The sequence below is a fragment of the Phacochoerus africanus genome, chromosome 5, assembly GCF_016906955.1.
Source record: "Phacochoerus africanus isolate WHEZ1 chromosome 5, ROS_Pafr_v1, whole genome shotgun sequence".
NCBI classification, from domain to species: Eukaryota; Metazoa; Chordata; class Mammalia; order Artiodactyla; family Suidae; genus Phacochoerus; species Phacochoerus africanus.
This window is the reverse complement of record NC_062548.1, coordinates 380,934-397,745: the sequence shown is the minus strand read 5'-3', so window position 1 is coordinate 397,745 and position 16,812 is coordinate 380,934. Positions and strand designations below refer to the sequence as shown.

Sequence of the window (16,812 nt, the reverse complement as noted above, 5' to 3'; positions counted from 1 at the left end):
TCCTTAACCCACTGAGCCACAAGAGAACTCCACAATGCTACTTTTTTTTTTTCTTTTTTTGCTGCCTCGTGCCACATGGAGTTCCTGGGCCAGGGACCAGATTTGAGCCAGAGTTGTGACCTAAGCTGCAGTTGTGGCAATGCACAATCCTTAACCAACTCTGCTGGGCCAGGGATCAAACCTGCGACCCAGTGCTCCCATGATGCCACTGATCCTGTTGTGCCACAGCAGGAACTCCTGCAGTGTTACATTTTTAAAAGCAAACATAGTTTTGTTATTTTTGGAATTTTGGGTGCCCCATGTGATCATTCCATCATCCTGATATGATCTGTCTAGGTCATGTTAAGATTTTTAGGAAGAAAAAAAATGAAGTTACTCTCTGTTAAATAATTTAGACTTCTGAGGTAAGTAATAACTAAAAAAAAGATATAATTACCTAGTCTATGACAGGCATTTTGTATATGCTATTCATTCACATAATGAATGGATAGCACATTCATTTGCACAAAAATGTGAAAGAAAGGTATTAACATCCCAGCTGTACAATGAAGGTAACTCACCCAAAGTACCCCATAAGCAGTACTGTGGGCCTGGAACCTTCATCTGTCTCTGACCTGCTCATTTGCAGATGAAAAAAACTGAGGCTGAAGTAGATAACTCATCTGCCAGAGTAATCATAATCAGAAGCCTCATGGCTCCTTTGCATATTTTCTTGTTATTGCTTAAAGGTGGAAGTTACATAATTTCAACGACATTAATATATAACAGCCTTTTGTTTTGCTAACAATATTGCAAGTGAGATTGGTGTAGCTGGCAGAAAAATGATGAAAGAGTTAAATAACATCACCCCAATTAAAGGCATCCTAGGAATGCACAGTCCTCTAACTTGGCAACAACAGCATCTCTGCAGTCTGATAAAGCTCAAGTGATACGCAGGCTAGTATGAATGTTAAGATATTTTAAACACAATTAGTTTACAAAAATCACACATTTCTTAATCAAGCCCCGTTTTTGTGCTTCTAACTGCCTTCTCAGCCTACAGACGAATGCTTTTCTCCCCCGCTGTCACTTTCCCCTTTTCCTGTGATTTAGAACAAATATTTCCCTTGGTAACCATTTTCCCTGGTTACTCTTCTGGCTGATTTTCTGCACAAAGAAGCGAAAGGCATGTATTCCCCAGGGAAGCAGTTATTTTAGATTTTACTAAGAAGTGAGTTAACATTTTTCAACATTCCCTTCTTTGTTTTAAAGAAAGCTCTGGTTTTGTTTCATTTTCATCTGGAGACTTAAATGACACCAAGCAAAGCCTACTTAGTTTAGATTTCCAGGTAAAATGTTTTAAATTTTACGTTTCTTCTAAAGCATGTGGAATGGTTTTAATATTTCGGTATTTTATGTTGTAAATATGTTTAACATTTGAGGAAATTAGCTCCTAATAACAGATTTTAAAAGTTTAAAGTGTGCATTATTTTGTTTACTTGTTTTTTTCAGGATGACTACTTACGAAGTACTTAAAACTTTATGAAATTAGGATTAAATATATTTTATATGTTTAAATAGACTTAGATGCTTGATGGAAGTATAAGTTGGTTTGAAAATTTCATTCTTTTCTAATTTTAAGTCCTAAAGAGCATAAAGAATTCATTAAAATTGTTTTTCATTTTAAGCCTGTTGAGTGAAGTTAAAAAGGATAACAGGCATCCCATGACTTTGTGTGGACATTTAAAACTCTAAGTTTAATACTTTTAAAGCTTACTTAACTCAGCTGATGAACAACTTTTAAATGGAGAAAAATAAAAATAAGTTAGCCAAGCTTTATAAATTATATTTAATGTTGGGATAAACACAATGAATGCTAAAAGGGAAGAAAAATTTACTTGATCAAAATAATACCTACTGTGATTAGATCTACTGTGTCATAAAAGTTTACCTCTAGAAACATATTCACTGATTGCAAAGTTGTTTTTTAAGTAAATATTAAATGCAATGTGAAATTCTACAAATCACTGAAAATAACAAAGGCCCCAAGCATTGATTATAAAATTAATACTAAGAGGCCATTTCATAAAAATGAAACGTTTCAATGAGACTATTTAGATTCTGATTTTATTAAAATTAAGAGGCTCTGTAAATTTATTTCTGTACATATCTATTTAGATTTCTGGATCAGTAAAAGTGAACCAATTAGGGAGGGGGAGAAAAAAGAGAAAGACAAAGAGGGGTGGGATATGGGAGAAGGGTGAGCTCAGGCAGTGCTCTGCTAAGAGGCCCAGGGACAACAGGATGCCTGAGACTGTTGTGGAAGTTTCAGGGCCTGACTCCTCATTACTCTCACCTACCACAGCATGGAGAGTCACACATGTGACAGTCAAAGCTAGATGATCTTCATGTACAGATTTTATGTGGAGCACAGAATTTATGCTCTCCAGCAGAGCTCACTTCCCTTGCCGCTTAGCCCTGCCCCACAGTCCAACTTTTCATATTGCTTTTCCTTGCTGCTGTTGCACTTTCTTCCCAACATAACAGCTTGCTCTCTGAATTGACTTGTATGATTTCAGCTGCCAATTAGCTAAGGGATTTGCTCCTCCCTTACAGTTTGCATGTTAGTTTTTCTAAAATTAATGTAGATTACAAAAAAATTTTTCTATTACAGTTTCACTTCAAAGACCTGAAGTAAAGGATTTGATATGACTACAGTAATTAATGTACATAGATACTGAACAAAAAATTTCATGATGAGGTTAGTTGACATGAAAATATCTTAGAGGCTGCTATCTGTTGAGCTAAGGTGAAGTGGTGACAAGTCGGCATATGATCCAAGTACAACCTGATGAGAGGAGGATAACTGGCAGATGAATAAAAAGAACTAATGAGATTCAAGAAGAAAATAAAGCCAATATCTCTCTTTTCCTCTCACCAAATACCTAGAAATAATAGAAGATATATTACAGACAAATACACACATAGATATACAGCTGCACACAGAATAAGAAGGCAAGCTTCTGGTGAGCCAGAAATTGTGAGGAATCCTTCAAATCAGAGAGAAGACGGGAATGAATTTAAAAACAAACAAACAAACAAAAAAAACCCCACATGGTTTTGAATAGGTATGGGAAAGAACTGAGTAAAAAGAGCTTGTGTAGAAAAGAAAGAAGTCATTACATCCCAAGAAAGATACATTAAGAAAAAAAACCCTTCACATTAGAACAAACTTCTGAATATTAAAAATAAGCTCAAAATCTGAAAAAAAAAATACAGAGAGAGAAAAAAAGATTATTACAAAGAGATGAGCATTAGATTCAACTTAAACTTTTCATCAGTAATACAGATTTAAGAAATAAATGGAATAATACCTATAAAGTACTAAAGCAAAATTATTTAAAAATCATAATCCTATTTCCAACTAAACAGAATATTTTCTGACATGTAAGAATTAAAAATCTTTACAACCCAAAACATTCTCTTAGAGAAAAGGGATATATTTTAGGGAAATAAAACTGATCTGAAGGAACTTCTGCTTCTTATAATGGCAGACTATGCAATTCAGACCATTTAGCCTGCTGAGATAACTAGAAAAAATAGTAAAAACCACAAGGCCAATATTTGGGATAGGAATAAAACCCTAGGGTTCAGAACAGCTTTTCTTCTGGTGGCTTCTGTGTAGACCCAGAAGAGGTGACTGAGAAGCTTAGTGTAGATTTAAAACAGCCTCACAAGACAGAAACAAAAATCAATGAATGGGGCCAGTAGCAGGGGTGGCAGGGAAAAGTTTTGTTGAAAAAAACAAAGGCTTTGGTTTGGGACCTAAAGTATAATATTAATTAGATATGATGAAACAGCTTCAAATTATTCAATCTACAATTGATAGTACAATTAACCTCAGGGTTGAATATAAATCCTTTTAGGAAAATGATATTCTAGTCTTTAAAGTATATTCATAATTTTTCATATGCAATGTCCAGCAATCAAATGCCTCCAGGAATGTGAAGAAACAGAATAAAATGGCTAAAAGCTTTAAAAAAAAGAACAGACAACAGAAATAGACATATAGATGGCCTAGAAATAGAGTCTTCAGACTCAGACTTAAGTAAATGTGACTATTATGTTCAGAAAGTAAAAGACAAGATTAAAAATTTCAGAAGAGAATCAGAAACAATAAGAACCCACTGAAAACTCAAAAAACTAAAAAACCACAATAACACAAACAAGGAAGTCAATAGAAGGACTTAATAGCAGATAAACCACATCTGAACAGATATTTAGTGAATGGAAGGGAAGTTACAGGAATAACTAGGGTCAATCACCAGGTGACAGAAGGATGACAAATACAAGAGAGGCATAAAAATACAAATATAAGAGACACAAAAGACATAATGAGAAGGCTATTATACACCTTCCTGCAGTTAGAAAAAGAAAGAGGAGAGAGAAGTAAGAGTATCATTTCAAGAGTAAGGGCTTAGAAGTTTCCAAATTCACTGACTATTAGGCCACAGATTCGAGAAGTGCTATGAATTCCAAACAGGATAAAAAGAAAAAATCATATCTATATACAACAGAGTAAAACAGCTGAAAACCAAAGCCAAAGAGAATATTTTAAATGAGGTCAAAAAGATACCTTCAAGGAGAAATAGATTGACAGATGATTACTCAATAGTAAATGTGTAAACAAGAAGACATTGGTATGAAATTTTCAAAAGGCTGAGAGAAAACACTTGTCAACCTAAATTCCATATTTAGCAAATACATCCTTTCAAAATGAACATAAAATATAAACATTTTCAGACAAACAAAAAAGAACTGGTCATCAGTATTCCTGCACTAAAGGAATTAGTAAAAGGCATTCTTTAATTAGAAGGAAAATAATCCTGATAGAAGGTTGGAGATGTAGGAAGTAAGGAGGAAAAAAAAAGAATAAATGTTTAGGTAGGCCTAAATCAGTAATTCTTACCTGGAGGTAGGCTGAATCCTTCCATCCCTCAGGATATATCTGGTAATGTCTGAAGATTTTTTTTTTTTGTCTTTTTGCCTTTTCTAAGGTTGCTCCAGCGGCATATGGAGGTCCCCAGGCTAGGGGTTGAATTGGAGCTGTAGCTGCCGGCCTTCACCAGAGCCACAGCAACACCAGATCCAAGCCACGTCTTCAACCTGCACCACAGCTCAGGGCAACGCCGGATCCTTAACCCATTGAGCAAGGCCAGGGACCGAACCCGCAACCTCATGGTTCCTAGTCGGATTCGTTAACCACTGTGCCACAACGGGAACTCCTGAAGACATTTTTTAGTTGTCATAACTGAGAGGAAGGTGCTAGTGGTATGTACTGGGTAGAAGCCAGGGAGGCTACTAAATAAATAAAGGCATCCTCCTACTCCCCCAAAAGAATGATCTGGTCCCGATGTTAATAATGCTAAGGTTGAGAGAGCCTAATCTAAATGAACTTTTGAGCATAAAATCATCATCATCATAATCTTTTGAGGATTTGACATATATAAACAATTGAAATATATGACAAAAGTAGTATATGTGCCAGAATGAGGTATGGAAAGCTTTCCTGGCCCTTGCATTGTACAGGAAGAGATAAAGGTACTAATTTATATTAGACTTGACAAATCAAGGATGTATGTGGTAATCTCCACAAAGAATGGAATAGCAAAAGTGTATAATTACTAATGGAATACTAAAAACTAAGCAATCAATTAAAAAGAAAGCAAGCAAGAATGGGAAAAAAGAACACAAAACAGGCAGGAAAAATAGAAAGCAAAGAGTCAGAAAATAGATTTCAACCTAAACATATCAAGTGTTACATTAAATACAAATAGACTAAATATTCCAATTAAAAGATAAAAATCATACTGCACTAAATATAATATGCTAATAGAAAGTATGTTGAAAATATAAAAAGTATAAAGTAAAATGATACAATAATGTATTTAAGCAGACATTAACAAAAAGAAACCTGCTATGTTATTAGACAAAGCGGATCTAATAACAAAACACACTACTAGAGATACAAAAAGTACCTAATGATAAAAGCACTAGAAATACACAATTCTAAATGTGTATATATCTATACCATGGCCTCAAAGTATATCAATAAACATTGCCAAAGTAACTTATAGACTTATAGGAGGATGCCTTTATTTATTTAGTAGCATCCCTGGCATCTACCCAGTAAGTACCACTAGCACCTTCCTCTCAGTTATGACAAATTACATCCAAAAATACACCCAATGGACAATGGAGTTCAAAAACAATAAACTAGTATTACATTATTTGTAAATTAAAAATTACGATTAAGAATATAAACATATTTCCAGAAGATACATGTATCTTTATAATAGAGAAAAACTGGAAAAAAATAAATATCCATCACCAAATTATTTATTACATAATTACATAATTTATGGAATAAAAATAAAGCATATGTCCATATAACCACAATTTATTACTGAATGGTCAGAAAACGGGTTGCAGCATAATATATATTGAACAATTCCATTTATGCTTAAATACATATGTTCATATCTGTTTAGAAGGTGTCATGAAAGATAAACTAGGGATTGGGAAACTATGTCCCACAGCCCAAATACTGTTTTTCAAAGTTTCATCAGAATTTAGTTGTGACCATTCATTTACTTCTTATCCATGGCTATTTTTGGCTACAGTAACAAAGTTGAATAGTTTCAACAGAGATTGTTGGACTGCAAAGCTAAAAATATTTACTCTGGACCCTTCTGAAGAAAAAGTATGCCTACCTTTGTACTAAACTAAGAATTATGGTAAAGCAACTTGTCTTTTATACTCAAAACACATTTTGAGTTTTTAAAAATTATGTATTATTTTTATAAACTTTAACATTTGTTAAAAAGAAATGATAAAAAAAATTAAGAACTCAGGAGAAAGAAAACTGTATTAACATGGCTTTTACTTTTAAATCTCTTATGGGCCATCATGAGAAAAACAAATTGTAGCTCTTATTTCCACCCACTTTTCTCTTGATTACTATTACCAAGTATATATATTTAATCCTTTTAATTTTGATTCTTTTGTATCATTATCTTTAGCATGAGTTTCTTATAGGCAGCACAGAGTTGGGTTTTAATTTAAAAACATTCAATCTGACAGTGTCTGACTTTTAATTGTGGCAATTAATCAATTCACATTTAATATAATTTACAGGTAGTATATTCTGGATCATTTTTATCATTCCACTTTACCTCCTTTATTGACTTATTAGCTATAACTTTTTTGTTTGTTTAGTGGTTACCTTAGTACTTATACTATGCATCTTTAATTTATTACAGTTGACCTTCAGTTAATATTGCACTTTGCTTATAGTATAAGAACATTATGACAGTATATTTACTTTTCTTGCATCCACCATTCTTTCTTTTTTTCTTTTGTCTTTTTAGAGCTGCACCCATGGCATAGGGAAGCTCCCAGGCTAGGGGCTGAATCAGAGCTGTGGCGGCTGTTCTACACTACAGCCACAGCAACACCAAATCCAAGCCATGTCTGCGACCTACACCACAGCTCATGGCAATGCCAGATCCTTAACCCATTGAGTTGAGGCCAGGGACTGAACCCTCATCCTCATGGATACTAGTAGGGTTTGTTACCGCTGAGCCACAACAGGAACTCCATAAATGGTCAATTATCTTTTACAGAGATTTAAAAATAAAAAGAGTATTCATCTACATATGTGCCATTTCCTATGGTCTTCATTCTTTTTCTAGATCCATAATTCTATCTGATGTAATTTTCCATCTACTTTAGATTGCCTGTAGTGCAATTCTGCTGGTGATTAATTCCTTCAGCTTTTCTGTGTCAAAGTAAGTCTTCCTTTTGCTGTGTTTCTGAAAGACATTTTCACTGGGTACAGAATTCTTAAAAAAAAAAAGAAAAAGAAAAAAGAATGGGAGTTCCCATTATAGTGCAGCAGAAACGAATTCAACTAGGAACCATGACATTGTGGGTTTGATCCCTGGCCTTGCTCAGTGGGTTAGGGATCTAGCGTTGCTGTGAGCTATGGTATAAGTTGAAGACTCGGCTCGGATCCTGAGTTGCTGTAGTTATAGACCAGCAGCTGTAGCTCTGACTCGACCCCTAACCTGGGAGTCTCCATTTAGCTCGAATGTGACCCTAAAAAGCAAAAGCAAAGAAAAAAAAACCCAAAAAAACAAAAACTAAGTTGATAGTTTTTTTCTTTCAACACCTTAAAGATATTGCTCAACTGTGTTCTGGCTTGTACTGTTTCAAATGAGATGTCTTTTATTCTATTCTTAACTTTCTCTGATAACTTTTAAGATGCTCTCCTTATCACTGATTTCATTTTAATTTTTTATTTTATGATTTTCATTTTTTCCATTATAGTTGACTTACAGTGTTCTGTCAATTTCTACTGTACAGCAAAGTGACCCAGTCATACACACACATATATATATACATATATATATATATATATTCTTCTCACATTATCCTTCATTATGTTCCATCACAAGTGACTATCGTTCCCTGTGCTATATACAGCAGGATCTCATTGCTTATCCGCTTATCCACTTATCCACTCCGTATCACTATTTTTTTGTTTGCTTTTTGCCTTTTTTTTTTTTTTTTGGTCTTTTTAGGGCCACACCCACGGCACATGGAAGTTCCCAGGCCAGGCGCCAAATTGGAGCTGTAGCTGCCGGCCTATGCCACAGCTCATGGCAATGCTGGATCCTTAACCTGCTGAGCGAGGCTGAGGCTAGGGATCGAACCAAGTCCTCATGAATGCTAGTCAAGTTCGTTAACTGCTGAGCCATGACGGGAACTCCATCATTGTTTTCTTCTTTTTTTTTTTAATTTTAATTTTAATTTATTTATTTTGTCTTTTTGCCTTTTCTAGGGCCGCTCCCGCGGCATATGGGGATTCCCAGGCTAGGGGTCTAATCGGAGCCGTAGCCACCAGCCTACGCCAGAGCCACAGCAACGCGGGATCAGAGCTGCGTCTGCGACCTACACCACAGCTCACAGCAACGCCAGATCCTTAACCCACTGAGCAAGGGCAGGGATCTAACCGCAACCTCATGGTTCCTAGTCAGATTCGTTAACCATTGCGCCACGACGGGAACTCCCATCACTGTTTTTAAAGCAATTTGATTATGATAAATATTCGACATAATTTTCTTCATGTTTCTTACATTTGCGGTTTATGGATCTTGGATATGTGGGTTTATAGTTTTCATCAAGTTTGCAAAAAAAATCAATCTATATTTCTTCCTCCTTAGTCCTTCAGGGACTGGAAATGGACATAAATTGATCTGCGTAAAGTTGTCTCACAGCTTGATGATGCTCCGTTGTTGGATTTTTTACTGGTCTTGTGTATGTGTGCGCATGCATGTGTGTGTGTCTCATTTTGGATAATATCTATCACTACATTTTCAAGTTTAATGATTTTTTTCCTGCAACATCTAATGTGCTACCCATCCTTTGTAGCAGTTTTTCTCTTTCACATAGTAGTTTACATCTTTAAAAGTTCACTTTGGATTTCTTTAAATATCTGGAATCCCCCCTGAACATTCGGATTCCAGTTTCAATAACTTTTAATCATGTCAGCTACGCCATATCCAGAATGGTTTCAAGAGATGGATTTTTCTCATCACTATGGGTCACACCCTCTTGTTTCTTTGTGTGCCTGGTACATTTTTGCTGGATTCTCCGGCACTTGTTGGGTGCTCTGGGACATGGTTAAGCTGTTGCACACAGTTTGATCCTTTCAGGAAGGCTTGTTGTTTAGTTCTGTTAAATGGGATTAGATTAGCTGTTGGTGTAGGGTGAATTGTTTTCTCTGATATGCCTAGGCCCTTCTGAACACTCTGCCTGCAGCTTTTTGCAGCAGCACCACTTCTCCACTATGACTGGTGGACACACAGACTCTGTCCAACCTTTTCTAGCCCAAGGGATTATTTCCTTTTGCCTTTCCTCAGTGTTGAGTATTTCACTCATATGAAAGTGCTAACCAGTACTTAGTTGAAGACTTGATATCTTTGGAAGGCTTTCTCCCTGTGGACTTCCCTGCAAACTTTGCCACTCTGGCCCCACCCTCAGGACCCTAGGTTTTGTTTTTCCAGCTCAGGAAGATTGTGGTGCTCTGCCTGGGACCCCACCCTGGGCTTCAGCCTGAGAAGGAACCACTTCCAGGCAGTAAATGGGTGTCCATCTTTGACTGCCAGAGAGCTGTCCTGTGCTACTCCATGTTTAATGCTTGAAAAAGTATTTATTTCTCTGTGCAATGCCCTGAGCTGCTCTTGAGACCAGCTAATTAAAATTACTCTTTGTACCTCCTACCTCTTTATAACTCATGCTAGTTTGCTGTAATTTTTGTATGGTGCAATCATACTTCTTTCCCCTGACAAAGAAAATTATAACACTAGAAAATAAAAGAATAAAATAGAGCAGCTGGGAAAATAAGTTGTGGATGACATTAGTCACAGAATGACTAGGCAGACAGGTGGAGAGAAACCCTTTGAGTAACCGCTGAAACCCTACAACACAGAGATCCAGAGAGGGATTGGCAAACCATAGCCTCAGAACTAAGTCTGATCCACTGCCTGATTTTGTAACAGTTCTATTGGAACACAGCCACACCTATTTGTACATATGTCTACCTCCAAGTTACAAGGATCTAATGGAGTAGTTATGACAAAGAACGCATGGCCTGTAAAGCCTAAAATATTTACTATCTGGTTCCTTAGAGAAAAAGTTTGCTCATGCCTAGTCTAGCAATAAAGATAAGACACTAAAAGTTTTTTGATTCTGACAGAAAAATTCTAGATTCTGATTTGGCAGTAATACTATAGCACAAAGCCCATATATCATATGTGTTATTTCTCAAAGAACTGCCGTTGAGGGATATAGGTAATTACAAGCCTATTTTCAGAGGTAAAAATTTAGTCACTAACTCTTAAATTGTTTCATTCTCATTTTAGAAATCAAATGGTGAAAAAGCAAGCATGAAATTTTCAGGCTTGTATTGTTTTCTTCTGCTTCTCATTTGTCAAATTGACTATGGACAAAATGAAGAAACTTCTAGAAAGCAAAGAAGGAAGATGTATTATAGAAGACTGAGAAAAAGTTCCTTGCCCACCCACAGATCCAGTAGACAGCTTGGAATTCAGCAAATGATAGCTACACCAGCAGCAACACTTCCCGTGTTTAACTTGGATTATAGCACAGAGGAGAAATTTGAATCCTTTTTAAGTGTTCCTGGGGTAGAATCAAGCTATAATGTGTTACCAGGTAAGAAAAGAGTAGGAGAGAGGAAGAAAGAGAACTGCCAAGAAGAAAATATTTTTAAAAATCAAGTTATTATACTGGCTTTTGGTTTATCTACAGATAAATTTTGAAATAATTTAAAACCATTTATAGAATATACATTAAGATTATTGGAAAATAGAAAAAATATTAGTTATCCTACACCCATATTTATGAAACTATGGGTTATTATTTTGGTTTATTTTTTTCTAATCTGTTTACTATTCCATGTATTTAAAATAGCTGTAATCATAATACAGTAATATACATGCCAATTTGTAAAGCTGCTTTTAAACCTATCATGAAGGATCGTCTAGGATACAGAAATAAATGATTTAGATGATTCTGTGAACATATAGTTCTTAAATATTTTCAACCAAAAATGGAGTTAAGCCATTACATTTCCTTTATATAGACTAAACTAACGAATTTTTAAAGTTTTAAAAGATTGGAAATCTGTCCAAAGATTTCAACTAGGCATTTTTAAACACTGGTATTTATTCCAGACTTGGAAGAAAAAATTAGCTATATTATACATATGTTACCATTACTTTCAAAAGACAAAAGAACATAGCACAACATAATATTCTGTGGCAATACTTCATACATTGGCTCAAGAAAACCAGATTCTTCTAAATGATGTTATTTCCATGGAGTTAACAGAAATAACATACAATTACCATGAAAATAGACAATTTAGGTCCCATTTACAATACGTTTGGAAGGAAAAAAGCCTGGAGGCAGGGAAGTCTAAAATGATAATTATAGTGTACCCATAACTACCAAAGAATGATGAGGTCAATTTCCCTAATTAAGTGGAAAGATATCTAAGCTGTAATAATAGAAAGTAAAAAGGCTGAAAAACAATATGCATAATGTGATCTCAAATCTGTTTTTAAAATATGTAATAGGGTGATGTGCATTAAAAAGTACAGAAGATACATAATAAACATGCCTAAACTGTCCTAAAATGTTTTCCAGTGGTCTTACAGTATTTTAAAAAAAAATTGTGGTAAAATACACATAACATAAAACTTACCATTTTAACCATTTTTAAAAATGTACAATTCAGTGACATTTAGTATATTCACAATGTTGTACAACCATCACCACTTTCTAGATCCTGAACACTTTCTTCACTCTAAAAGGGAACAATATACAATATTAAGATTTGCTCCCCATTTTCTCCTACTCTCCAGTACCAGGCAACCACTAATCTTTCTGTCCCTATGAATTTGCCTATTCTGGATATTACATATAAAAGGGGTCCAATATGTAGCCTTTCGAGTCTGACGTCTTTCAGTTGGCATAGTGTTTTCAAGGTTCATCCATGTTGTAGTGTGTATCAATACTGCATTTTTATGGCTTAATAATATTTCATTGCAGAGATATACCATGTTTTATCCTTGCATACTTGGGCTGTTTCCACCCTTAGCTCCTGTGAATAGCACAGCTATGAACATCTGTGTACAAGTTTATATCTGTATTCCTGTTTTCAGTGTCCTTGGGTAAGTACCCAGAAGTAAAATATCGGGTACCTAGGAGTTGGGCCATCTGGTAATGCTACATTTAATTTATTGAGAAACTGCCAAATGTTTCCCACAGACGCTACACCATTTTATATACCCACCAGCAATGTACAAGGATTACAATTCCTCCACAACCTCGTCAATGTTTTCCATTTTTAAAATATAGCCATTCATGGAGTTCCTGTCATGGCGCAACAGAAATGAATCCAACTAGGAAACATGAGGTTGCAGGTTCAATCCCTTGTCTCCTCAGTGGGTTAAGGATCTGGTGTTGTCGTGAGCTGCGGTGTAGGTTGCAAATGCGGCTCAGATCTAGCTCCAACTCAACCCCTAGCCTGGGAACCTCCATATGCTGCGGGGGCAGCACTGAAAAGAAAGAGAGGAAAAAAAAAAAAAAATATATATATATACATATACAGCCATTCTTATGGATGTGAAATGGTGTCACACAGTGGTTCAATTTGTATTTCCCTACTGACTAATGATGTTGAGCAGTTTTTTCTATGCTTATTGTCCACTGTATATCTTCTACGGAGAAATGTCTATTCAAGTCCTTTGTCTATTTTTTTTTCCCACTGTACAGCATGGGGATCAAGTTACTCTTCCATGCATACATTTTTTTTTTCCACCCTTTGTTCTGTTGCAGTATGAGTATCTAGACATATAGTTCTCAATGCTACTCAGCAGGATCTCCTTGTAAACCTTTGTCTATTTTTTAATTGGGCTGTCTCTCTACTATTGAGTTAAGAGTTCTTTAAGATATTAGACTCATCACATGATTTGCAAATATTTTCTCCCATTGTGTACACTCTTTTTGCTTTCCTGAAAATGTCATCTGATGCATCAAATTTTTTTTTTTGGTCCTTTTGCCTTTTCTAGGGTGAATCCTGCAGCATATGGAGGTTCCCAGGCTAGGGGTCTAATTGGAGTTGTAGCTGCCAGAGCCACAGCTACACCAGATCTGAGCCATGTCTGCATCCAACACCACAGCTCACGGCAACGTTGGATCCTCAACGCACTGAACAAGGCCAGGGATCGAACCTGCAACCTCATCATTTCTAGTCGGATTCATTAACCACTGAGCCACGATGGGAATGCCTCAAAATTTTAATTTAGATGAAGTCCATCTATTTTTTTTCTTTTGTTGCTTGGACTTTTGGAGTCATAGCTAAAACTCCACTGTAAAATCCAAGGTCATGCTTTATTTTGTGAATATTACAGTTTTAGAGCTTAAATGGAGATTTTCGATCCATTTTGAGTTAACTTTTATATTTAGCATGAGGTAAGGGGCAATTTCATCTTCTGCATATGGATATCAGATTGTCCCAGCACCATTTGTTAAAGACATAATTTTTTCCCTATTGAATGGGCTTGGTACTCTCATCAAAAATCAATTGGCCATACCTGTAGGCACAAGAAAAAATGCTCCATATTGCTAGTTGTTACAGAAATGCAAATCAAAACCACAATAATGTACTACCTCACACCAGTCAGAATGGTCATCATTAAGAAGTCTACAAATAACAAATGATGGAGGGGGTATAGAGAAAAGGGAAATCCTCCTACACTGTTTGGCACAACCAGTATGGAAAACAGTATGAAGGTTCCTCAGAAAACTAAAAATAGAACCACCATATGATCCAGCAATCCCACTCCTGGGTGTATATCTGGACAAAAATCTAGTTTGAAAAGATACATCCGCCTCTATGTTCATTGCACCACTATTCACAATAGCCAACACATGGAAAAAACCTAAATGTCCATCGACAGATGAATGGATTAAGAAGATGTGGCACATCCATATAATGGAATACTACTCAGCCATACAAAAGAATGAAATAATGCCATTTGTAGCAACATGGATGCAACTAGAGATTATCATTCTAAGTGAAGAAAGTCAGAAAGAGAAAGACAAATACCATACAATATCACTTATATGTGAACCTAAAATATGGCACAGATGAACCTATCTACAAAACAGAAATAGAGTCACAGACATAGAAAACAGATTTGTGGTTGCCAAGAGGGAGGGGGAAAGGAGTGGGATGCACTGGGAGTTTGGGGTTAGTAGGTGCAAACTATTCGTTTAGAAAGGATAAACAACAAGGTCCTGCTGTACAGCACAGGGAACTATAATCAACCTCCTGGAACAGACATGATGGAAAAGAATATTTTTAAAAAGAACATATATATATATATATATAGGATATGTATGTGTGTGTGTGTATATATAAATATTTTAAAAATGAGTCACTTTGCTGTATAGCAGAAATCGCCACAACATTGTAAATCAACTATATTTTAATTAAAAAAATCAATTGGCCATAGAGATATGAGTTTACCTCTAGACTCTCAATATTCCATTGGTCTATATGTTTATCCTTATGCCTGGTATAAGCTGAGTATTGGAGTGTTGTAGTAAGTTTTGAAATCTGGAAGTATGAGTCCTCAAATTTTGTGGTTTGTTTTCCTTAAAAAAAAATTTTTTTTTTGGCTATTCCAGGTCCCTTGTAATTTCTTATGAGTTTTGGGATTAACTTTTCCATTTCTTCAAAAAATGATGTTGGAATTTTGATACAGTATAGTACTTTTATAATCAGGAGAAAACTCACATGAATCCATTTTTTTCCAGAGAGGAATTGGATGGGTGGAATTAGTTTACGGCAAGTATCCAAAGTACCCACTCATTTGCAGGTAGAATTTGGGGACAGTGGCTCATCAGATGATGAAGAGGAATAACGTTATAATAGAATGGGAGTTCCCACTGTGGCACAACGGGATCAGCAGCATCTCTGCAATGCCAGCATACAGGTTCAATCCTTGGCACAGCACAATGAGATAAAAAGGCTAAGTGTTCCTGCAGCTGTGGCATAGGTTGCAATTGTGGCTTGGATCTGATCCATGGCCCAGGAACTCCATATGCCACGGGGAGACCAAAAAAGAAGAATATGAAGAAAACATTAGGATAGGATGGAAAACATCCCCTCTAATATTCAAATTGGCTATCTAATGGCCTGCTTAGATAACACACTTGTACCTACAATGCTATATGTGGAGAAAACAATATGCTAAAATCTACTGCACTGTGTACTCTAAAAGGGGATTTGAATTACATTTCAATAACACAAGGATTCTAAAAAAAGAGAGGCAACATCAGAAGCATCAAAAGCAAACTGTCTGATTCACCTCTCCACGTGACTATCGCAAGGGTACAACGTGGGCTCGTTCATCACTAGTGCTGTTCCAGCTCTTGGCTTTGTGACATGTGATGGAACTGCACTGCTTTGTCTCTTCTGAAGTTGGATGTAGTCACAGAATTTGCCTTGCTCAATGTAATTAGACACTTTTAGAGCTTGTGTGTGATTCGCAATCTCACATGCCCACTGCTGTGGCCATCAGGGAAGCCTGCTTGGAGATGAAGCCTATTGTTTGTCCTGAGTGACTATAAGGAGCAGAACCCTGTGTATCTACAGTGGACATAAGGCATGAACAAGAAATAACTGAGATTTGGGGGGTTGATTGTTGCTGTTAGCTACCCTGACAGATGCAGGATGAAAGCACCATTCGGAGTCTAGTTACCATGAGGAGGTCACTCTCAGAGTCTAAGTAAGAGGGATTAAGGGTGGAGCACATGAAAAGCATTTCAGGTTACATGTGTAAAATACTATGTGAGAATGTACTCAGAATATTTTCCTTGTGTGGCTCGATCACATAGGGCTTCACAATGGGCTCACTTCCATTCACGGGTTCTAGTAATCACATAAGGAATTTAAATGTATTAACTGTTCTCTTCTAGAAAAGAAAGGACACTGTTTGGCAAATGGGATGATCATGTATAACAGAGCTGTATGGTCTCCAGAGCCCTGCACTACCTGCCTTTGTTCGAATGGAAGAGTCCTTTGTGATGAAACCAAGTGCCACCCTCAGCTGTGCCCACGAACAGTTATACCTGAAGGAGAATGCTGCCCTGTCTGCTCTGATACTGGTACAA

The 16,812-nt window shown here is 36.2% G+C and overlaps 2 protein-coding genes across 7 annotated transcripts in view; one reads left to right on the top strand and one right to left on the bottom strand.

Annotated features, from left to right (window-relative positions):
- CENPP (centromere protein P) overlaps nucleotides 1–16,812 on the bottom strand; it is a 250,849-nt gene that overhangs the window by 58,035 nt on the left and 176,002 nt on the right. The window lies entirely within an intron of this gene.
- Nucleotides 1,024–16,812, top strand: part of ECM2 (extracellular matrix protein 2) — a 38,553-nt gene continuing 22,764 nt past the window's right edge. For 3 of the 5 annotated variants that reach the window (XM_047779290.1, XM_047779289.1, XM_047779286.1), the window contains exons 1-3: nucleotides 1,024–1,328; nucleotides 10,968–11,277; nucleotides 16,618–16,806. In XM_047779290.1, coding sequence (XP_047635246.1) covers nucleotides 10,992–11,277; nucleotides 16,618–16,806 — 475 coding nt within the window. In that variant the 5' untranslated portion in view covers nucleotides 1,024–1,328; nucleotides 10,968–10,991. Of the gene's footprint in view, nucleotides 1,329–7,773; nucleotides 7,830–10,967; nucleotides 11,278–16,617; nucleotides 16,807–16,812 lie in introns of all 5 variants that reach the window. The other 2 variants (XM_047779287.1, XM_047779288.1) reach the window with 2 other exon arrangements.